At 40.8% G+C, this 25,327-nt stretch overlaps 1 protein-coding gene and 1 pseudogene across 1 annotated transcript; both read left to right on the top strand.

Annotated features, from left to right (window-relative positions):
- The first annotated feature begins 2,771 nt into the window (after window positions 1–2,771).
- Window positions 2,772–13,738, top strand: LOC119913223 (NLR family CARD domain-containing protein 3-like). The gene is given in 11 exon segments (XM_038732597.1): window positions 2,772–2,911; window positions 3,267–3,378; window positions 3,753–3,857; window positions 4,842–4,928; window positions 5,723–5,913; window positions 6,277–7,167; window positions 7,170–8,061; window positions 9,251–9,424; window positions 12,351–12,524; window positions 12,672–12,718; window positions 12,842–13,738. Coding segments are annotated over 10 exon segments (3,210 nt in total). The 5' UTR covers window positions 2,772–2,911; window positions 3,267–3,280; the 3' UTR covers window positions 13,393–13,738.
- Window positions 13,739–17,518: 3,780 nt separating this feature from the next.
- Window positions 17,519–25,327, top strand: part of LOC119911941 — a 38,389-nt pseudogene continuing 30,580 nt past the window's right edge.

The following is a 25,327-nucleotide window of genomic DNA, read 5'->3' as shown; positions in this document are numbered from 1 at the left end:
CAGATTTAAGCACCTTGTAAAATTCCAAAGTACTAAACTGAGTCGCCGTCATGATTGAATATTTTGTAGCTGAGAAACAGATTTTTCATATTAAGTTAAATACACTGTATATTGTGGTATTTAGATCAGATGTTATAAATGACAGTTATTCATATATGGTATGTTCACATGTTTTAGTATTTTCATGTAATCCATTAATTAATGTGTGTTTTCTGAAATATGTCTCATTAGCCTCACAAAGCCAGCCCTAAAATCAATGAAGAGGTGATGTAAACATTTCAGATTGTAAGTCGCTTTGGATAAAAGCGACTTACAATTGCTAAACATGTCAGAGGTCGCACGCCTCTGGAGCAACTAGGGGTTAAGTGTCTTGCTCAGGGTCACAAAGTGGGTAAACTTTAAGCTCTGAATGTTTTTAAGGTGGGAGATAAATCATGAATTTAAAGAATCGTGATTCATTTTAAATTTCAGGAATCATCTTTTTAAAAGAAGGAAAGAAAGTGAAAGAAATGCTAAATGAGAGATTGCATTGAGTTACACAAGCTAGTGGTACAGAAGCTCGACAGGACGTGACGTTTGCTCTCTATAAGGCTAAAAAATAACCTCACAGAAACAATTCCTCACTTTTATCAGTTTTATTCCACTCTGTGAGTCCAGCTGGCTTCTGTGAGGCTAATTTGTAGTGGACAAGGTGAAAGATGTTTGTACATCACAAGCTTGTACATGCCTTACATGTTTGTTCTTATTAAGATTAAAACACAAGCAAATGAATCTGATCAGTCTGTTTTTGGAATATGACAATTTGTCCTCCTTGTCCTGTTGATAGACAACTGACCAACCTGGTTTTATTAGTTTCTAAGTCAACTTAAACTGCTCAGATGCTAATAATATAGTAAATAAAGTCTACACGTTTGGATTTTAAGAATTATTTCACTGATCTTCTGACTTCTCCGGTGTTTTAAAACTTTGATTAAGGTATGAAACACCCAAATCACAAAAACATATTTTTAATTTTACCTCTTTGGTTTTACTTCTTTCTACTGAATAGAATTCTTAAGAAAACTGTTGTTAACATAACGTAATTACATTTACTATTATTTTAATGCTGATCACTTTTCTAAAAGGCTCTTCAGTTTTCTACATAAGTGTTGTGTACGCCCTCTGGTGGCCACATTGGAGCTCCTCTTCTTCATTAAAAATGATTTAATTTAGTCTCATATAGCACTACAGTGCAGTGAACAGAGTAAAACAGTACACCAGAAAGGCTGCATCATGACGCTGTGATGCACCTTTAATTGTGAAAAGTTGAGGCAGATTGAATGCAGTGTGACAGTGTCACCAAAATTCACATTTACATTGTTGATGGCGTCTGGTACAAGCAGAATTTCAGGTGCTAGTAAATCAAACTTATTCTGGTCTGTGTTGCATTCACTGACTCACTGACCTGTTGCTTAACAAAACAGGGGTTTGTGTTTGTGTGTCTGACATTTTCTATGTCTGTATTCTCTGTGTCTGTCCGCCAGTGACGCTGTTGTAAATCAGAATTTGTTCTTAAGTGACCTGCCCGGTTAAAAGAAAATAAGCTGGCATAAGTGAATATGTAGTTGTGATGTTACATTCACGAACAATCTGATTCTTATCAATGGCACTGTGGTAGGGGCAAACAGAGCCGAGTTGGTGAGAGCTGTTCTGAAAAAATACACTTCTGCCTTAGATCTGCTGCCCTTCACGTGAACAGTGAACCAGTAACTTATAACTCTGGTCACAAACACTCTACAACTCCCAGCAGGAAAGAGGGTCCACTTGATTAGGCTACTATCCTTGGATTGGTGTAGCATCTGCTGGGCAGAGTTAAAAAGTTTTCTAATATTTCGTTTTGCGTGAATTGCATTCAGTGCAAGACGACTTTATTTAGGCTACATAACACATTTCATGTAAACTATAAATTCACTGAGGAGCACAGGGATATGGCGTCACCTTGTGTAATGCAGTCACATGAAGTCAAGTAATTTAGTATCGCTGAACCTAATTTACTCGTGCAAAATGAAAGAAACTTAGCCATAAGATCCGGCTTCCCGTAAGGAGCCGACATTTCCATCATTGTGTTGTCTGTATGAGGAATGAACTGTAGTGATAGAAATATAACTTCTTTCTGTATACATGCAGCCAGAGCAGAACATTAGTAATGATGATCTAACTTAGACGGGGTTGGTGCTGTCTGCTTTACAATTTGCCTACTTTACTTACCTTCAAATGAGCAAAGTCACGTCCATCACCGTGGTAGAAATGTGTAAAATGCTGAATTACTGTTGAATGACCTGTCGAATAACTCATATGGGGACCCGGAGGAGGTTCAGACTGTCCAGTCGAAAAGATTAGAAGTCTGCAGGGTGTCTCAGTTTGTTGATCTGCTTGTTGAAAACTGTGGGTTGTTGATTTGTAGAAGAAGACAAGATGGTTTAGAAAAGCCATACATGCACCTCTTTGTGACCTTTGTGTCCTCAAAGTACTAGTTAGATTGTATTATCTGAGGAGGATCAGTCGGCTATGTAGGAGTCACTGCACTTGTGGTGAGTATTTCGCTCCACTGGGTGACGCCAAAGTGCTTAAAAAGTGTTAAAAAGTATTCACCTGTCAGAACAGTTTAAACTGAGCTGCATATAAGGACTTTGGTAATAATCATGAGATGAACTATGAGACTCACAGAATAAAGCAGAGAGAAGATTCCGGATGCAGAAATGTGACACCATCCAGTCTGATGTTAGGGGAGGGGAGAGTCGATACCGAAAGTTTAACTGACGGGAACATCCGTATTCAGTAGCTACAGCCTACAACTTTGAGTGTCCTGGTCATGTGAAACGTCCATAGAAAATATTTTGGATTCTGAAAGCAACGAGGAGTCAAGTTTTTTGTAAGTTCAGATGTCCTTTAGGGCTCATGCGTAGAATATGTACTGAAATAATGAACCAAAGTTTGTATTCTACGCTGGCCATTCCGACAAATCAAACGCATTATATACTGCATTGTATTAGAATTTAACTAGGCCTATATTACACAAGTGGATATAGGCCTATGTGTCTGTGTATGTATGAAACGTCTCCTTTACAAACCTCTTGAAACGTTTTTTTGGCTTTTGATACATTATATTACATTTACTCATTTGACGCTTTTATCCAAAGCGACTTACATTTGAGGAACAACATACAAGAATCAACAGAGCATCAAATACAGATCTACATAGTGACATAGTGATAGCTGTGTTTCAGCTGCTGCAGAAGATATGTCGGAGAAGAAGAGGAAGCGATCCAGCTCTACCTACAGCAATTCCTCTTTGACGTCCGAACAGCCAATCAGCTCCTGCAGTGAGCTGCCAATCAGGTACTGTGATAGCCTTCATAAATGTGCAGCTATGACGTCATGAACAAGGGAAAAACACGCTGTACAAAGTTTTAATCACTGTAGGCCGATTATATTTAATTCAGCCAAAGTCCTATAAAATATAGCAGCGTGGTGCTTTACATTTAAAAAGTAGTGGTGTGAATACACACAGTAAGATACAGGTTATCTTACTACGAATACAAAACTAAAAAGCTGGAAGTATAAGATACTGTACATAAACACTATATACAGTAGGTCAGATACAAAATACCACTGTGCCTAAGTACAACGTCACAAAGCCTCGAGCATGGCTGGAGTCTCGTAGTTATGTTTTGCGGTTTCTGGACCTTTTTCTGTCTCTTTTTATTTAACAGTTCACAGATGAGTGAAGCTGAATCCTGGAGTCCCAGCTGTGTTCCTATAAAGATTGATGCATCCATATACCAGCCAATCAGCTTTGGTGATGAGAAGTTAAAACGGTAATCCATAACTTTGTCCACTATTAATAAATACATTCATGTGTGTAGGTTATAGACATGTTCTTGGCTATTGAGTAAGTTAAACGTACACTAACAGGGAGAAGTTTGGACACACTTAGAAATGTCCTTGTTTTCGAATGATAAACAAATATTTTATCCATTAAAAAAACATCACATTGATCAGAAATACAATACATGTAAACATTCTTAATGTTGTAAATGACTGTTGTTGCTGCAAACAGCTGCTTTGTTATGGCATATCTGCAGAGGCCCATTATCAGAAACCATCAGCCCTGTGCTCCTAAAGTACTATTTGCTCATTAGAAAGGCCTTTTGCAATCATGGTAGCACAGCTTAAAAACTGTTGTCCTCAGTAAAGAGCCAATAAAACTGGCCTTCTTTAGACTTAAGAACTTTTTTCTTGCAGAGTTTCACAAGAAAACTTCACAAGAAATTTTTTCCGTTCTTGTTCTGAGAAATGAAACTATTCCACGCCAGACACAGAAGATGCTGTGTACTACTCCCTTTACAGAACAGTGCAAACTTTATGTAACCAGAACAGAAAGAGCAGTGGGAGGCCGCGGTGCACAACTGAGCAAGAGGACAAATACATTAGAGGGTCTAAAGAAACAGACGCCTCATAGGTCCTCAACTGGATTCACTACCAGTACCTCCATAACAGCAGTCTAAACGTCAACAGTAACAGGCGACTCTGGAATACTTGCTTTCTAGGCAGAGTTGCAAAGAAAAAGTCATAAAAAGAAAAGATTAATCTAATCTTTATTAAAACTAATCTTTTCTTTTTATGGGCTGAGATAAGGCCTATGCAGAAACAACTGTCATTTACAACATTAACAATGTCTACACTGTATTTCTGATCAATTCTGTGTTATTTTAATGGAAAAATGTGCCTTTTATTTGTGTGTCCAAACTTTTCACTAGTAGTGTAATAAAATGATTTTTTCTCTTTTTACACTTGAGTAGGAAGTCCACTGCTCCCAGTCTTGTTTCGATGAAGAGTGATGCATCCATGAACCAGCCGATCAGCTTTGGTGTTAAAAGGACACAAAGGTAATTTTATTTAATGTATACAGGAAAGAAAATATCTTGCATCTAAATACATATTAAGGTTTGTTTATCAAAGATTTATAAAGAGATTGATCAGATGAAACTATGTGTGACGGAGGTTCATTCACGTTGTGCATCTCTGACATCAGCATTATGCGCCTTCATATCTCTGTTATGCAGTTTTACATATGTAGAATGTCAAGAAGTCTAATAAAATGTAAAATTAATTAACAGACAACATGGAATCTGGAAAGACAACATGCAACTTTCAACAAATTTACATTTTACTTTACAGTTTTAGCAGCTGTTCTGTTCTGTCCTGTTTGTTTTTTTTAAAATTGCATTTCTAACAGAAGTTTTATTTGTCGTGTAATGGTACATGTAATATTTTGTCCAGAATTGTAAAGAACCTTCGGTTCAGTACGTGGCGTCCTTTGTTTCGGTTATAATTACTGTTAATTTAGATCAAGGTCTTAGCACATATGGAACATACATTTTATCTAGTATTCTTTCTTTTATTTAACTCCAGTTGTTTTATTATTAGTCGTAGTATTAATAATAATAATGATGATGATAATAATAATAATAACAGTCATCTGTGAAGCACTTTAAACTGCATTTAAAATATGCCTGGCCTTCACTCTGAACTCTCCCTCAGACCAAAAGGCTTCATGCATTGTGAAACTGACAGTGTCATTCAATTGTTCATCAGACGAGGCTCCCCCAGAGAACACGGTATCACCGTTACTGACTCACATCTGACAGCAATAATGTTTCATTTGTTTATCACCCATCAGCCAGCTGCCTGGAGAGCCGTCCAGCTGTTCAGTGTGTATGCAGGTTTTGAGGGATCCGGTCCATTTCAGCTGTGGACACTGGTCATGCAAACACTGTATCAGCTCAGACTGGGACCAGGATGATTCACCAGCAGACTACTGCTGCTCAAAGTGTGGAAAGAAACCCAGAAAAGATCACGAACAGCACACTGGTAACTTTACATATGTCCTCCATACATACCTTTACTACTGCTGTTACTGCTACTACAACTAATGCTAGTAACAGATCAATACTTCATCATCACGGTTGGTCATCACGTATTAGTAATGTACCTTCAAGTCAATCAAGTTTCTCTCCCCAATTCTGATTATATAACTCTTTGGTGGTTTCAGGTTCCAAATTGCATTCAGACTTTAAACTCTGACTAAGAACATATAATATATCAGAATAATAATAAATTGACATTAAAGACATTAAAGTCAAGATTTCGTGTTTGCTTGTGCTTTTTGCATGACCTAAATAAAATTATTTGATAACCACTCATTTGTTATTGGCATGTGTTTGATTGTTACAGAGACCAGCCCCGTTTTGAAAGCCAAGAAGAATCTTAAAGAAGCAATGCAAAATAAATTTACTTTGATATCTGAAGGTGATGGCGACCCAGGGACCTCCCTGAACAAAATCTACACATCACTCTACATCGCCACTGGAGAAAGTGGAGCTCCACATGAAAAACATGCTTTCAGACACATTAAACATAAATTGGAACGACGATCATCTTCTAAAACGTTTATCAACCTCAGTGACATCTTCAAACCTCTGCCTGGCCAAGAGAAACCCCCCGGAACAGTCCTGACGAAGGGGGTTGCAGGCATTGGAAAATCATTTGCTGTGCAGAAATTTATTCTTGACTGGGCCGAGGAGAAAGAGAACCAGGACTTGGATTTTGTTTTCAGTCTCGCTTTCCGAGAGCTGAATTTGAGTTCAGGTAACAAAAGCTTGCACAAGCTCCTGACTGAATTTCACCCTGCGCTCCACGTTCTGAAAGATTCAGAGGATTTCATCAGAGCCAGAGTCCTGGTGATCCTGGACGGCCTGGATGAAAGCAGACTTCAGCTGGACTTTGAGAACAAGCCGGTAACATCTGTCAGTGAAGTAACATCTGTGGGAAATCTCCTTGCAAACCTCATCCAGGGAAACCTTCTTCCTGAAGCTAACCTCTGGATAACATCCCGTCCAGCAGCAGCCAATCAGATCGCTGCAGAGTTTGCGGACATGGTGACGGAGATAAGAGGGTTCAGTGACCCACAGAAAGAGGAGTACTTCAGGAGGAGGTTTCATCAGGACTTGGGTCTTGCTGACAGGATCATTTCACACATTCGCTCTTCACAGAGTCTGGACATCATGTGCCAGATCCCGATCTTCTGCTGGATTTCTGCCGTATTATTTCAGGAGATCTTTGGGGAGACGAGACAGCTGAAGTTCCTCAAACTCTAACAGAGATGATGGCACATTTCCTGTTTGCCCAGACAAAACGCAGAAACAGAAAATATGAAAAGAAGACTGAGAGAAACAAAGAGACACTTCTGAAAACTCACAAGGAATTTCTTCTGAAACTCGGCAAGCTCGCATTTGTTCATCTGCAGAAGAACAACCTCATCTTCTATGATGAAGACCTAGAAAAATGTGGGATTGACATAAAAGAGGCAGCCATCTACTCTGGATTTTGTTCTGCAGTTCTAAGGGAAGAAGACGTCTTTTCTCAGAAAAAGGTCTTCTTCTTTGTGCACCTGACCATACAGGAGTTCTTTGCAGCTCTTTTTGTCTTTGACTGTTTCACAAACAAGAATACAAAAGAGCTCGGCGACTTCCTCGACCTGAAGGACAAAGAACATACTTTGCTTGATCTTCTAAAGATGACAATTGATAAAGTGTTGGAGAAGAAGAACGGCCACCTGGACTTCTTCCTGCGGTTCCTCCTTGGCCTCATGATTGAACCCAACCGGAGAGTCCTTCAGGGTCTGCTGACATCGCCGGACCCAGGCCAAGATACAGACAAGAAAGTATTGACTCACCTCAAAGCCATCCGAAGGACGACCCTCTCTCCAGACAGTTGCATCAACCTCTTCCAGACCATGGTGGAGATGAGAGATCACAAAGTCAAAGATGAGCTTCAGGAATATCTGACGTTGTCAGATGGTTCAAAAACAGAGCTGACTCCCCTGCACTGCTCTGCACTGGCCTACATGCTGCAGGTATCGAAGAATGATCTGGATGTGTTGGACTTGAAGAGTTACAACACATCAGAGGAAGGCAGGAGGAGGCTGATACCAGCTGTGAGGAGCAGCAGAAAGGCCATGTAAGTTTAATTTCTCTGTAATATGTAACATTTTACTACATATTATTATTATTATTATTACTACAATAGTTAAACTTACTAAAAAAGCAAGGTGGTCTTGTAAACTTATCATGTCTGCCACATTATCAGCGTTGATCGCCACAGATTGATTTTCGATTGATTTTGTTACTATTTAAAATGGGTAAAATCATATTTCATGACAGAGCTCCGCGCAGCACACATGTTCTCTCAGCATCTCTTATTGCCCCATCTCTCTCTCTCTCGCCACAGTTACGCTGTCATTCTGTTGGAAACACTGTATTTACATACAATTGGGATTCATGTTGATAAATACACCTATGGGTGGACAGGAGGGTGAGCGTGAGTGAGCATTCTCAATGTGACAACACTGTCTATTACTTAGTGACTGGTACCTTATCTACCTTTTTACTATCTTGGTTATTAAGTAATATTTTCCACTGTGCATTACAACAACACAGGGCGCAGTGTCAAAGATGCGCTTTTTGTTGTCCATCTTCAGAACATTGTAGTTTTATCACGGCAAGCCACGTCAGTAAAATCCGCCGTCGCATAATTACGTCGCTTAGAAAAGAGCAGTACAATTCTTTTAGACCCACGGCCTTCTTTTCCTAAGTCCTTCTGAATTCTCCTTCACATCTTTCCTTAACCTCATAACGTTTTCCATCGAGGTCAAGAAAAGGATTTTTTGACTTTTCGGATGCAGCCCTGTTTGTCTCTTGTCTTGTGTTCAGTCAGCCTGTTTCCTGTTATGTTTAGTCTTGTCTGGTGTTACTTCAAGCTCTGTGTCCTGTCTGTCTGATTGCCCCATTTGGGTCACCTGTTCTTTGCTCTGCCTGCCTGTGTTTGTATGAGCTCCTGATCTTGATTTCTTTATGTGTTTCACCTGTTTTTCTCCCGACCTGCTCGTTTGCCTGTGTGTTTAAATGATTATCATTTCAGTTCTGTCTTGTCGGATCATTGCAGCTTGTTGTGCTCTGTGTCCTCTGTCAAGTCTGGTCCTGCCTGTAACCGTGACTGTTTTGGGATCTTTGTTGTATGATATGTTCTTACCAAGAGCAAGATTGTCTCCCTGTATGTTGTACTGGTTTTAACAATCTGTATTGTTAGTTCTAGCAAATATTTATGGGAAAAAGCTCCTTTTTTGTGAAACTTCAACTTTCGCCCTCAGACTAGCAGACTGCAAAGTGACTGCAGAGTGGATTGAGCACCTGGCCTTTGCTCTCAAGTACTCCTACTCAGCTCTGAGAGATCTGGACCTCAGCAACAATGACCTGAAAGATTCAGGAGTGAAACTGCTCTGTGATGGACTGTCGAGTCAATGCTGCAGACTGGAGATAATGAGGTATCAATACAGATATACTGTACAGTAACAGATAAAGGGGGACAGTTGTAGTCCTACTTTAATCTATTCTACGTGGAAATATCAGGGTCGGGGACCAGAACTAAAACGCAGATCAGAGTAGCAGTTCAAACAAAGGTGAATTCATTAAAAGAAGTTGCAAATAAAGATGTGGTTGGGCGGTATATGTTCAGATTGGCCTGGGAGTTAGGGGTCCGGGTTCCTGTGCTCTCGTGATTCAAGTGAGTTGAACTGAGTCCGAGGTCCAGGCTGGTACTCTGCGGTGAGACAGGAAAAAACGAGTTAACTATCAGTATCTCAAAAAGTCAGACAAGATTCAGCGTTGCAGACTAAGTTTGCCTGGCGTGTGCTCACACTGAGTAGTACAACAATCCGGCATGGACTGAAAGTTGGTCTGGCTTTTATGGGTGAGCTGATTGCAGGATATGGAACAGGTGTGCTTGATTGAAGTGATGAGCCCGGTGAGAAGGCAGGGGCACCAGCGACCACGCCCACCAGCGGTATCCAGAGCATGAGAGAGAAAGCAGAACACAGAGACGGACGCCAAACAAAAACAAACCAAGCACACAGCAGACATCGCAAAAGGGCAAAAGAATGCAAAAAACTACATTCACACACACACCATAAAGGAGACCAGGCAGACAGAAAAGGTTATGTGTTAGCTATGTGCTGCTCTAACAAGAAGTGGTTGATGCTCTATTCTCATTTTTTGGATGATAACTAATTATTCAAATGCAACAATGACCTTCCAAAATGCTTTAGAAGGAATGTCTTCTGTTATTTCTTGTAGCATCAGAACTCGTAACTAGTAAATAAAAAGTAACTAGTAATTATGTATCAGAGATGCTCACAAGTCTTTGAGCCAGAGTCCAAGTCAAGTCTCCAGTCTCTCGTGGTTATTACGAATGTTGTATCACCTGCTGCATTCAATCCAGGTTGCTTATAAAACCACAGAGCTATAAAGAATTCTGTAACTGTAACCTGTTTTTCATTTACAGAGCACATCCATGTAATGTACAATTCAATTATTGACAGCTTATTAAATACTGTAAGTCAAAACACTCCCCAGACTCCCCAGAAATCCAGTGTAACGTTAACTAAATAAAACTGTGATGTTGCATAATCAACAATAAACCTGTAACCTGTTTTTCATTTACAGAGCACAACCATGTAATGTACAATTCAATTATTGACAGCTTATTAAATACTGTAAGTCAAAACACTCCCCAGACTCCCCAGAAATCTGGTGTAACGTTAACTAAATAAAACTGTGATGTTGCATAATCAACAATAAACCTGTAACCTGTTTTTCATTTACAGAGCACAACCTGTGCAATGCAATCACTGACAGCTTAAACTACTGTAAGTCAACACACCACCAGACTCTCAAACCAGTGTAACGTTATAACTAAATAAAACTGTAAGGTTACATAATCAACAATAAACCTGTGACCTCTTTCTAGCCAACAGCCATAATTAACGTGAAAACGCAAAACACGCAATCTAGCGATGTCAAGAGCATGCCAAACCACCAAGCGGCGATTTGACCGTAACCGTAAAGCCATGCTCAGCGATCAGAGAAATCAGAAAATCGTAAACAAAGCGGGCAGTAGCACACAATCTGACATCAAACACAGCAGATAACGGCACGCACTCTGACGTTGCAAGGCAAAAACTGCGGTTTTACTGTCTACCCGACTGTGACGCCCTTTGGGGTCATGAGTGTGGTCTCTCTCTCTCTCTCTCTCTCTCTCGGAGGGGCTGATTGCAGTGGCTCTGGGCACCTGGGCTAATTGCCCTGTAGAGTATTTGGGACCGTTTTCTCATTCGGCAAGGGAGCTGCTATCAAGACCAGATCAGACCTCCCCGCGGCCGCCTCCCTGGTTTTCCACTTAGTTTGGTTTTCTTTGGTTGGACTGTTGCGTTGTGGTATTTGTTTTGTCTGCATGCTACAACTCCTTCACACATACATTCATGCAACCATCATCCTGCACTACTGAAACCATAGACTAAATACCTCATAATTTAATTATGTTAATTTGAAGTAACTATTGATTTGGTTTATTTCATTAAATAAACATATGTTACCTGTTTACCATGGTGTGTCTGGCCTTTTGAGCCAGGTCATAACATAGTGCAACTGGTGATTCTTAAAATCTTCACCTGGTTTTGAAAATACCCGTGTTTGTGTAGACAGGGTCTGAGGGGCCATCCACACTACTACGTTTTTGTTTTGAAACAAAGATCTTTTGCTACATTTGCACCTCCCATCCAGACTAAAACGGCAAATTCGAAGACCTAAAACGGAAAAGTTTGATAATTCTGCCAACCCCATTTTTCATTTTAAAACTCTGGGGTAGCGGATTAATGCGTACGGGCAAAAACGGAGGATCTGCTAAGTCTTATACGATGGTGAACACGGTAAACATTGTGCCTGCTAAACATCCACATGGTAACATAGCTGTAGACCCCTTGTTTTGTTCTCTGATGTTTAGAATATACCTTCATCATGTCGAATCCACCTCATTTATGAAGATGGTCTTTGACTTTTCCAAAGGTAGTTGGGCTTCCTTCCACCTGGACAAGGACCAACCAGACTGGCAAGCCAACCTATGTATCTCATTTCTCACTTAACTACATCTTATGCCAGTTTGAGGCCTCAGCAGAGTTCATCCTTTGTGGACATTCTCAGAGTTCTGGCTATGCCACTATACAACCATAGCTAAACTCTTTAAAGTGAATATGATTTACTTTAATCACAGTACCGAATCCCACTGATGGGCCCCTCATTATTTTAAACCATATTTTAGTCATTTAAAGGTCTGTGCACTGCTCATTGCTGGTGATAATGCTTTTTATAAACTTATTTTAAATATATTTGCTGGTATGTCAAACACTGTTTTCTCAGGTTGTCAGGTTGTCTGGTCACCGAGGAAGGCTGTGCTCATCTGGCCTTGGCTCTGCGGTCCAACCCCTCCCATCTGACAGACCTGGACCTGAGCTACAACAATCCAGGAGACTCAGGAGAGAAGCTGCTCTCTGAGCTGAGGGACGATCCACAATACAAGCTCAACACACTCAAGTAATTACAGATATACGACACTATTGACTTTCCTGCTACAATAAATTCTAGTTACTGCTTACATTTAGCCTCATAATGCAGTCCTACTAATCTGAATTCACAGTTACTTTATTATCTGAATAAATTCTAAAAAACAAATCTCAACAGCGTTGAACATGGTGGAAGTGACCGGATACAACCAGGCTTCAAGAAATGTAAGTGTCTGTATGTTTGCTGGTAGGAATAGTGAACTAGTGAAGAAGCAGTAAATTAAATGCTTAGTGATATGGTTGTCTTTAGCGGCCTGTGGTTTTAAAGTGTTTTTTCTTTACCTCCAGATGCCTGTGAGCTCACTTGGGACCCCAACACAGCCCACAAGAACCTCCTTCTCTCTGAAGGGAACAGAAAGGTGACCTGGGTGGAAGAGGAGCAGCCACATCATCATCACCAAGAAAGGTTTGATCAGTGCCAACGGGTGCTGTGTGAACAGGGTCTGGACGGACGCTGCTACTGGGAGGTCGAGGTGTTCGGCCTCTTCAGCGTTGGGGTGACATACAGAGGAGCTGACAAGGAAGGAAAATGGGATGATTTCAAGCTGGGACACAATGACAAGTCTTGGTGTCTAGTTTGCTCTAATGATGGTTATTACATTTTGCACTGCAACAACAAAGTAGATGTGTCTTCACTCGGATGGCGCTCCAGTCAAGTAGGAGTGTTTCTGGATTGGCCGGCTGGCACTCTGTCCTTCTACCGAGTTTCCTCCGACAGTAGAGTTTGCCTCCATACCTTCAAAGCAAAGTTCAGTGAGCCCCTTTATCCTGCTGTTGAACTTCACACTCAGTCCTCTGCAGCATTTTCTCAGATTGAACCCATTATGTGTCATAAATAGTCCAAAAACTGTTGTATTTGCAGTGTAAGGATGTCCTACGTGCTGTTACACTGTATAAGACTGAGGTTGAGGGTTTCACTAACTGTACATAACTATAATTTGGATCCTAGAGGTTTGAACTGAGGTTACTGTGTTAAAAATGTACACCTGCAACAATTAGTTGACTAATCAAATACTTAATTAGAAGAAACTGCTAATTTTGATCATTCATTCATTGTTAAGTAATTTGTCAACTAAAAATACCCAACATTTGCTTTCTCAAGTTTCTCCACTATGAGGAATATACCATTGACATTTCTGGAAAATGTGATAGATGTTTTCTGACATTTATAGACAAAACAACAAATCAAATAATCAAATAAAAAAATAAAAGCTAAAACAACTGCACTATTCCAAAGCATGCCCAAAGTTGGGAAGTCAACCTTTGAGGTTATTTTGAGTTTTGCTTTGTTAGTTAGTTGAGTGGTGGCAGTTTAGTGATTTTTATATGAATCTGTCAAGCAGAGCAGTAACTTGTAGGAATGGGCAGTGAACAATGTGTTTGGCTGCTGTGGTGCTTAATATTTACTCAGTGGAATAGATATGATGTACTTTATTGTCGCTGAAGGGAAATTTATTTTTATTTATTTTTATTAAAATAGACATCTCTCAACACACAGTCATGTAACAAAACACATGCTCTCATATACATAAGACATCTACCTACTGTATAAATATACACATTCACGCCTTCTCACAATGGCTGCATTTGATGGCACAACCAATAAATCCTGCATTGCCCACAATAACTGTTGCACAGAGCCCATAGCCTACAATGCACAAAACCGACATATTGCACAACCCTTACAGCCAAGTTGAATGTTGAATATCGGTTCAGCTTTCACTTGGGAACCCTGAATCTCCTACCAGAAGGTGGAAAGATGAAATTTTAGGTGAAGTATGTGGGTAGGATCAGAAACTACCTTTTGTGCCTGTCTGATAACCGACTGCTTATAGACTGTCTGAAAGGGTGAATAGTTCTTATTGTGAAAACTCAACAATATCCGCTAAAAAAATGTTTGATTGCTGTGGTGCTTAATTTTTGTCTTCACACCAGCGAAGCATTATTTTGGTTGTGCCGTAATGATCAGCTTCATTGTTACATTATAATTTCTTAAGAAAATTATTATTCATACCCAGGAACCGAACGGGAGATTGTGAGCACAGTTGGTCGGATACAGTCTATAGTTGTGCTCTGAATATTTGACACTTTTGACTCAAAGGTTTTTTACCCACGATTTAAAAATTAACTGAGCGATTCAAGATTTCACACACGCGTTAACTGGAATGACACAATGATAGATACACAATAACTAGCACAGTATGGGCTTTCCTCCATCTTTTCTATTCTGCCTTTCACTTCCCGCCTCAATCTAATGTTCGAGCATAATCGAATTTACGTGACAGCAAACGTGTTTTTAGCATGTCCATATTAACTTGAATTTTATAAAAAAGCAGACTATCTAATGGGGACCTGCATATATTTGTCAAATCATGAAGCGGAACCCAGGGACCTTAAAGAAATTCTGCTATGGGGCCCTCCTACCTGACTCGTGAGCCATGTAAACAATTTGCCATTGCTGACACAGCTGTGTCACACCTGACACAGCAGTACTCTTGCTACAATCCTCCCACCTTTAAAACTGTCTCACTAATAAATCTGGTTTGAATGGACCTCTGCACACTAACTCAGTCCTCATCAAGTCTCTTACGACTGGGGCCAATCTAATGTTCTATTACGGTCTGAGCTGCTTGTACCTGTTGTTGGCTGTTCATCAAGGGCGTCACTTTGTGCTGAAAAGTGGTCGGGGCATTTAAGGGCTCAGATTAGAGGTGCAGTGATACACTTGCTCGTGAAATGTTACCACAACAAGAAGATATTAAAATAAATATTCACTACTGTGATGTATGAGTTGGGGGTTCTGGGGGTCCTCCTCCAGAGGATTTTGAGCGTTAAACACTTAATTTCCTGCATTCTGGAGACATTTTCAACCAATTTATTGTAGAAATGTGTTTTATACACATACAAAGGGAAACACAAAATTCAGGCGTAAGGTGACAATACAAAGTGTAAAAAATATAATGCAATATAATTTAGTAATCTTAAGTTACTTTCTTGGACAATGCATATTGTTTCTTAGATATTTACACTGCATTGCATGTTTCTTATTGTACAAATAAACCGTTCTCAAAGCAATCTCATTTGTTATTTAACATGTCTTGTTGCAAGCAATGCATCAGAACCATTTTAACAAATACCTTCAAAAAGTGATGGGGACACTGTAAATGACACCTATGCTCTACATCTATGGTTGTGCTAGTAGGCTACTGGCTGAAGTTCCCTGTATTTCACCTGGGTCTGTGGGACTTGCTAAAGAGGTCTGTACTGGGTCTGTGCTGGTACTGGTTGAGGCTGGAGTTTGTGCTGATACTGGCTGATGATCCAACATCTACTGACAAACTTTAGCATAGCACCTGTAATTTATAGATAACAATACTTGCTGTATATTAATGTTATCAGCTCCATCAGGGCCACTCTTTTAATACATTTTAAAATGTAAAATACTATATGACTTGACTGAATATGTGATGTTTATTATTTACTGAAAGATCCTACTTTACATAAAAATGTCAACACAGAGTACAGTACTTGCTCTGTATGAAGGCTGAAGCGGTAGAGAGAGAGGACGGACTCAGACACTCACTTTCACCTTTGACTCGTTTCCCTACACGGATCTCTACAAAAAAACGACACCTATGGCCGCACATGGCCTCTAAGTTTAGAGTTCAATTGAAGTTTTACTGTTTTACAAGAATTTTGTTATTGTTAATCAGTGTATTTCTAATGAATGTTGTGGTGAATTTACAAAGTTTCAATGGATGTTAGAAATAGACTTTAAGGAAACGAAGAACATTGTGTGTGTTTTTTGGGAGGCATGAACTTTTTCCTTTATAGTAGCCTACTGAAGGACTGACGTGTTTTGTTATTTTTAAACTGAGTCATTTTTCAGATATCTTTTGTGGTTTCTTCTTTGTCTTTATTCACATATATAAGGAACCTCCTTCTATCGGGAGGGAACAGAAATGTGGACTGGGTGGAAAAGGAGCAGTCACATCTCCATCAGCAAGAAACGGGCACCGTGTGAACAGGGTCTAGACGGACGCTGCTACTGGGAGGTCGAGGTGTTGGAGCCCTTCTACATTAGTTTAACGTACAGAACCGTTGGCAGGAAAGAGAAAGTGAATGATTTGCATTGCAACGAGAGTACCAGTGTATTTCTCTCAGCTTGCGCTCCTGTTGGGTGAGAGTGTAACCCATTCTGTAAAATGTACTTTTGTAGATAAAAATACAAAACTCACTGCAATTCACTGACTCTTCTCCATCCCTAGGGAGGTGTTCTAGGCATTTCCATCTGGGAGGAGGCCTCGGGAAAACCCAGGACTAGGTGGAGAGATTATATCTCCACACTGGTCTGGGAAAACCTCGGGATCCCCCAGTCAGAGCTGGTTAATGGGCTCGGGAAAGAGAAGTTTAGGGTCCCCTGCTAGAGCTGCTCCCCCCGCGACCCGATCCCGGATAAGCGGATGAAGATGGATGGATGGACAATAAAAAAATAATATAATACAATAAAAAATAAGGGTACAGGGTAATAAAATGAAATAAAACATTGTTTCAGTAAAACAGACACAAATGTGAGTGCATAAATAAATATGATATGAAGATATGATTAAAATAAATACAATTGAACTAAAAGTACGTTAAAAAGGTAAGTCTTTAGTTTACTTTTAAAAATATCAACCCTCTCTGCTGCCCTCAGGTCCTCAGGCTGCTGCTCCACAGAAGTGAGCCATAATAATAAAAGGAAGGTGAGTTATTCAGATATTAGGGATAATTAAAGCCAGTATAGGACCTCACGGTTGAGAAGGTTCATAAACTAAAGCAGATCTGATAAATATTCTGGACCAAGACCAATAAAGGACTTATTAACTAACAGAAGACGTTGCAGACGTTGAGCCCCACCCTACCTCTCTCAACCTCACCCTGTCGCCCCCCTTAATACTTGAAAGTGAAAGTAAATCTTTTGTTTGAGCTGCTGCAAGAGAATATTTTGTGAAAAGCAGGCATAAGAAGCAGGATAAAAACGAAAGTAAGTGCTCCTTCATGTTTCTTTCAGATATCTTAGTTATCAGTCATCAGGTGATACAGGTTGTCTGGTTCGTGTCGTTTGCATTTAGTTCTGTCGTTTGCCTGCTTTCCTGCAAAGTCTCGTAAGCTGATTACAACTGGCCCTAAACCACAAGATTAACATGAAAAATGTGATGAGACCATTGGTTGTTTGGGAAAAATTTAACCAGTAGGCCCACAAGTTATTAATTGTATTAATGTTACTTTTTTTGTTGTTGTTTTTTTTTTACAAACAAACAAAAAGATATCTTGACCTTTATATTCGCTCAACCACGTGGCAGCAGGCGTGTAGAGCGTTTATTTTAGCATAAACAAATCCTTTGTTTAATTTCTTTGTTTGGTCACCACGTGGCAGTCCCCACATGTAATTAGAGCTCATGCAGGAAATTTCTTTCAGAAGCTTTTTTTGTAATATTTATTGAAATTCTTGTTGCCTCCAGCCAGCAATAAATTAACCAAATATTTGAGATCTTGTGGTCGTTCTCCTTCAATAACAATTTTTTAAATAATACACAATATTTGAAATGGTTCATTCTGCGTCATTAGCACCTTTAGTTTTGGGTCCTTTTTTCCTGAATGCAGCATTTTACATATAACATTATTTATGAATTTTACTTTATTGGTACTATTATTTAAGCAAAATATTCTGTCCTTTATAACCCTATTGAAGTGTTTTTTCATGCGCCACTGTTTCACAATAGGAATGGCTGAGAAGAAGAGGAAACGACATGACTCTTCCTCTTTAACGGTTGATGAGTCCTTTGAGCAGCCAAACAGCTCCTGCAGTGAGCCGTTGGTCAGGTAATAAAAGTTTATTTCTTCATTAATGGGCAGGCTGTAGAAGACATAGTAACAAAAACTGCACACTGAAAAAAGTTGACTGGTCTGTTTTAAGCAAAAAGTATACAGTGTGCTAGAGATGTTATGCTTCAAGCATATATTATTTATTTATTTATTTTTTAAACCTGTCCTGTCCAGCAGCCTGGTATAGAGTATGATGACCTGGATACCATATTGTGCCAGACAGACAAAGAGAGTATTAATATACTCCTTTGTCTGTTTTATTATTTATTTAATTATATAATTATATATTGATTTGTCACCGGCCGGACAGGGGGGCAGACACAGGGATGGGGGGGGCACAAACAGACAGCACAGAGAAAGGACAAGACCTGTAAGATAAGGGGGATGGAAGATGGGGACAACAGGGAAAAGCAGTGGGAAACACCAATTGCAGAAAGCAACGAAACCTGCAATAGAACAGAGAGGGGGGCTTGGGGAGGAGAAAACAACAACAAACAAACACAAACAAAAACAAACAATAAAAAATAATAATAGTAAAAGACAACCAGCCGAACAGCAGCAATAAACAGCTGACATAGTATGACAACTAAGAGAAAAATGAAAACAAGAAACAGTCCAGCACACTAAATAAGCAACACAGCACAGCAACGAGAGCTGGAATAACAACAATTAATTTAAATAAGTAACTGAAAGAAAAGCATCAGGAATAATTCTACCAGGGACAACCTAAATTTGTTTGTGTCTATGTGTGAGACTGTGTGTGTCTGTGTGAATGTGTCTGTATGTGTAGTTGTTAGTGAGAGTGGGACGCCACGACTGTGCCACACTTACCCCAGCAACAGGCAGGCAAGAACCCCAGTAGCCAATAGGGGTGGGAGAAAGAAAAAAAAAGAAACAAATCAATCAAAAAAACAAAGACTCCCAGATGCACCGCGATGCAAACGCAGAAGACCCCGACCCAAATGCCAGTTGACAACGTAATGCTGACGGAACGCAAGAAGCGTAACTCGTGGAAGAGCAGCGCCGGGCCGACCCCGGCACACACACAGGGAGGCCCCCCCCCCCCGACCCAGCACCCCACCGCCGCGCAGCGAACAACCAAAACACCCAAATGCCACGCAATGATGTGTGGCATTTGGGTGTTTTAGTTGCACAAGTGGCGAGCCCTACACGCACACTGCGCAAGCACGGCGACACCCAATGCCCAGCAGCACCCCGCGAATCCCGCGTGCGAGGTCGGGCAAACGAGAGAGAGCAAGCGGAATAACACGACAGCGAAAGCCAGCAGAGAGAAACGCGCCGCACTGGTCACCCGCCAATAAAAGTCCACCCAACCACCGGAAAAAACTAAGGCCGCCGGCGCCAGCTGACATCCCCCATGCCCAGCACGCCCCCCGGCCGCCATGCAACACCAGCCAAACCAGCAACGAGGCAAAATCAACCAGCTCAGCTGCATGCCACCACCAACCCACCCACCTGTCAAGGGCCGAGAACTCCAGGCACAAGCCCAGAACACAGAACCGGAGCACAGCCCTGCCCCGCACCCACACTGCACATCCCAAAAACTAACTATATACCTCAGTATCCAGAGGGGTCCAACAACTGGCCGACAGAGAAATGGGGAAGCATCGATCCGAGGCCAACGAAACAAACTGGTCCCTCCAAGCCACTGAGGAAATGCCTCCCCCAGACTCCAATGCACAAACTAAACGCCCAGCAGCCATTCAGAGACCCTGCCCAGGGAAAAAGCACAATGCATCAAGATGCATCGACAATCGCCCCACAATCCCACTGCAGCCCTCCAAACCGTAACAGGATCAACCCGAGCAGAGACCCCCACCCCCAGAAGCCAGGGCACCCCAAGCGCAAAGGACCCCAGACCGCATGTCCCGGGGAAGCTGTACCCCGCCCCAAGGAAGAACAGCAGAAAGTTGTGCCGGGAAGCTCCCTGCCGCCAGGGAGTGATAATGCGGGAGAACCAGGCCAACGGTCCCCCAGCCCAGCCAGAGGCATCCCTCCCCAGAGTGCAGGCAGTGCCAGCAGCCCCCGAGGCCGATCTCATCCCTGGACGGGGGCCCAGCCCCCCCAGTCAAGCACCCCCAAGGAGGAGCACCCGAAGGTCCGCCCACACCCAGGAGGCAATGTCACTCAGGCCAGGTCAGGCCAGAAGACCGCCACCCCCACGCTCTTCCCTCCCTAGCATCCCACACACACATCCCCACCGTTCCCAAAGAAAAGAGACAGCACCCAGCCCCTAACAGCGGCGAGTGGATGACATCAAAAGAGCCGGCGCGACCTGCACGGTGAAGACAATGAATAGAATAGAATAAATATTCTGTAAATGCCTGAAATGTGGGGATGGTGTTTATAGGAAATGCACAGCCAAGGTGCTAAATGTTTCCCAAAGTGTGTTTGAGCAACATGTAGCAAAAATAATCACTGCGTTTTTATAGCGGGTAAATTTTACCACTAAATTTACCCCGGTAAATTTTACCCACTATGGCGGTTAAAGGTAGCCTATACAGCGAAGCCTGGCGGTTCTAGTGGGTATTTCAGACAAAAGCAATTCCAAGGTTTGTCCAGTAGATGTCACCATTTTGACCTTGTAAAATGTTGCTACAGCGCTTCAGAAAGTTTCGTTTCCTCCATCAAGTGTACAGTATATTATGGTACAATTCCTGAAAGTCCTACAAAACTCGACTGAGCTCTTGTTCTTTGCCAGGAACTGAGGCATGCAAACAATCAAAAGTCAATAAATTCACATTTGAATGTAAAAGATGTGTGATTTTTTGTGATTGCTGAGTGAATGCTTGAGTAGATCTTTTTTTAGTTTACCGAAGACAACCACATCTACGGCTCCCAGTTGTGTCTCGATGAAGAGTAATAGATCCATGTCCCAACCGCTCAGTTTTGGTCTTCAAGAGGCACAAAGGTAATTGTAATGTATTCTGTAAATGAAATGTATTGTATCTTAAAGCATATTGTGGTAATTTTATTAACGATTCATAATGAGACTGAAAGTGGTAAAGCCATTTGTAACTGTAGTATATACACGTACCTGTATGTGCTTTACGATAAGCATGAATATTTTGCTCAAACTTAAACATTTTTAACTCATGTGGATGTGTCTACTGCATTCAAAATGAATATTGTGTTCTATCTGAACACACCTTTAGACTAACTGTGCATTCAGACCAATCGCGAATTTATAATAAACACAACCCGCGATTACTACAGCTGAATGAACTTAAAGATTTTACTGTGATTTAATTTAATGTGATACCCAATAAATGGATCAAACTGATGCCGAAATAACTACAATATGATGCCGATTTGTTAAACATGTGAATTCATGCTTTGTCAGGTCTGTCAGCAAGACAGCAGGACAACAAGTTTTTAAATGTTTGTTTTCTGAATGGAGTTTGGATCGATCAGGGCTATGCCATGCTAACTCGTTCACAGTAAAGTTCAACGATAGCAGGAATAAAGTAACAGACACATACACTGAACAAAATTATATACGCAACACTTGTTTTTGCACATTTTCGAGTGGCCTTTTATTGTGGCCAGTCTAAGGCACAGCTGTGCAATACCCATGCTGTCTGATCAGCATCCTGATATGCCACACCTGTGAGGTGGATGGATTATGTCGTCAAAGGAGAAGTGCTCACTAACACAGATTTTGACAGATTTTTGAACTCTATAAGAGATAAATAGGCCTTTTGTGTACATAGAGAAAGTCTTAGTTCTTTGAGTTCAGCTCATGATGAATGGGGGCAAAAAGAAAAGTGTTGCATTTATAATTTTTTTCAGTGTATTTTCTAAAATCACCAGGTAGTTAAACTTCCTTGCTTTCCTTTCTCCAAACAATGTCCATTTATGTCCGGTTTTTATATAAATATGAAGTAGTAGTCCAACAGAGCTCTGGGTGCCAACCGGCGCTAACAACAACATTGGAACCGGTTGTGCACGGAAGCTAGATGCTGAGAAGCACGAGTGAAGATAAATCAACGTTGTAATCCCAAAAACTAAGGTAAAAAGCTTATTTAATAAAAGCAGTTTACTCCGAGCTCCTACCGCGGGTAAACGGTATAGTTGTATAATCCAGACTGACAACGGGTGTTTATTTGTCCAAACCCTGCAGCGCTGCTCCTGGCTCTGTCCTCGACTACTCCCCCTAGTTTAGCAGCTCTCCGTCGGTCCACAGCGTTTCACTCCTCTGCTCTGCCTGGTCCTCTCCAAACAACGCTCTGAAGCCGTCTGTGACGTCTCAATGCTGAAAGACTATCGTCTGCGTCATGCAACTTTCTCGCTCAAGTTGAAAATTTTCAACTCACACGAAGGCCCTCATGTCACAGGCACCACCCCCTCCGCACCACCATCCAGGAAATCGCGGCTCTCCGTATCTTTGCATTGACTTTGTATGTAACCGCCCCCAACGCTCACTTTGCTTTTGGTCTGAAAGCACCATAAGAGGCTTGATGCAACAAGAACAACTATGTCAAGTCAATGATTTTGTACAACTGGACATCGCCCTTGGTGGCCTCAGAGAAAATGGTATAACTATAATTGGTATCAGAACTAACAGTTTTAGCCGATGTGGCATCCTCCCCAGTGAAATAGTGGGCATCTGAAAAGAACAACGTGTCATATGTGTCATTGTTTCTTATAGACAGCAGAGTGGGGAACCGTCCAGCAGTTCAGTGTCCATGGAGGATCCAGTCTATTTCACTAGACACCAGAGATATCCTGAGGAAGACATGAGTAAGTTTAACTATATACTTAACACATTTTTGTAGTGTTGGTTATACTGCTACTAATAACTACTAGAAATGTCATGTTCCAGGTTTCATTCAAACTTCTTTTGATTCATTGTTACATAGCATCTTTACCAACTGAGGCAGTGGATGATCTTTTGAACAAAAACTTACTGTTTAAAAAACTGAATGAAATCGTTCATTCAGTTCTTACAGGGAACGACCTCATTTTGAAAGGAAAGAAGTATCTCAAAGAAGAAATGCAAAAGCAGTTTACTTCGACGTACCAAGGTCATGGTGAGCAGCAGAGTTCTCTAAACAGCATCTACACATCACTCTACATCACCACTGGAGAGAGTGGAGCTCCACATGAAGAACATGCGTTCAGACACATTAAACATAAATTGGAACGACAATCTTCTAAACATATTAATCTCAGTGACATCTTCAAACCTCTGCCTGGCCAAGAGAAACCCCCCAGAACAGTCCTGACGAAGGGCGTTGCAGGCATTGGAAAATCATTTGCTGTGCAGAAATTTATTCTTGACTGGGCCGAGGAGAAAGAGAACCGGGACATTGATTTTGTTTTCAATCTCGCTCCGAGAGCTGAATTTGAGTTCAGGTAACAAAAGCTTGCACCAACTCCTGACTGAATTTCACCCTGCGCTCCACGATCTGAAAGATTCAGAGGATTTCATCAGAGCCAGAGTCCTGGTGATCCTGGACGGCCTGGATGAAAGCAGACTTCAGCTGGACTTTGAGAACAAGCCGGTAACATCTGTCAGTGAAGTAACATCTGTGGGAAATCTCCTTACAAACCTCATCCAGGGAAACCTTCTTCCTGAAGCTAACCTCTGGATAACATCCCGTCCAGCAGCAGCCAATCAGATCGCTGCAGAGTTTGTGGACAAGGTAATGGAGATAAGAGGGTTCAGTGACCCACAGAAAGAGGAGTACTTCAGGAGGAGGTTTCATCAGGACTTGGGTCTTGCTGACAGGATCATTTCACACATTCGTTCTTCACAGAGTCTGGACATCATGTGCCAGATCCCGATCTTCTGCTGGATTTCTGCCGTATTATTTCAGGAGATCTTTGGGGGAGACGAGACAGCTGAAGTTCCTCAAACTCTAACAGAGATGATGGCACATTTCCTGTTTGCCCAGACAAAACGCAGAAGCAGAAATATGAAAAGACTGAGAGAAACAAAGAGACACTTCTGAAAACTCACAAGGAATTTCTTGTGAAACTCGGTAAGCTCGCATTTGTTCATCTGCAGAAGAACAACCTCATCTTCTATGATGAAGACCTAGAAGAATGTGGGATTGACATAAAAGAGGCAGCCATCTACTCTGGATTTTGTTCTGCAGTTCTAAAGGAAGATGTCTTTTCTCAGAAAAAGGACTTCTTCATTTTGAAATGGCTGATTTTGTCCTCATCACTTTTTGAAAGCATTTGGTGAAAATGTTCTGAAATCTAGCTTGCACCAACAAATGTTAAGTAACAAATGAAAATACTTTGAGAAAAGTTTATTTGCACAATATATATATATGAATGAAACAAATGTGCACTTTCCAAAAAAGTAACTTAAGCTATAAAAGAAAACAAGCTGCTGATTACATCATTATGTTATTGATTTTGTATTATGTTAACATTGTGTTTGTATAAATATGTGCGTCCTTAATTCTGTAGGTTTGTTTGTAAACATTGTTTTAACTAATGTACTTCAAAGACTAATTATTACTAAAGTATCAAATTAAGTTAAATACACTCTGGATTATGTTATTTTAGATTTTATTTGTTACAAATGTCATTATTCATATGTCTACAATATATTCACATTTACATGTACTTTATTTTTAAAATGCTCTGTCATGTTCTGTCAATGTTTGATGTGATCAGTGTTTTTATGTAACCTTTTAATAAAGAGTAATATATTAAATCAGGTGAATATGCATTTAAAGAATCACAATTTATTTTAGATCAGTTTTAGCAGTTCAGGAATCATAATCATCTTAAAAAGAATAAAGGACAAACGTACAGTCCATTTTATTTACTATGACAAGTGATCCTCTTTTTCCTGTTAGTAGACTGAGACCAAAAAGACTGTCAACAGAAAAATTACCCTGTAAATCATTCGTTTTACTCACG

This window comes from Micropterus salmoides, unplaced genomic scaffold, assembly GCF_014851395.1.
Source record: "Micropterus salmoides isolate LMB-PRFRI ecotype aquatic unplaced genomic scaffold, ASM1485139v1 Ms_hic_scaffold_2, whole genome shotgun sequence".
NCBI lineage: Eukaryota > Metazoa > Chordata > Actinopteri > Centrarchiformes > Centrarchidae > Micropterus > Micropterus salmoides.
Note: the sequence above shows the minus strand (reverse complement) of the source record. Positions and strands in the feature narration are given on the sequence as shown.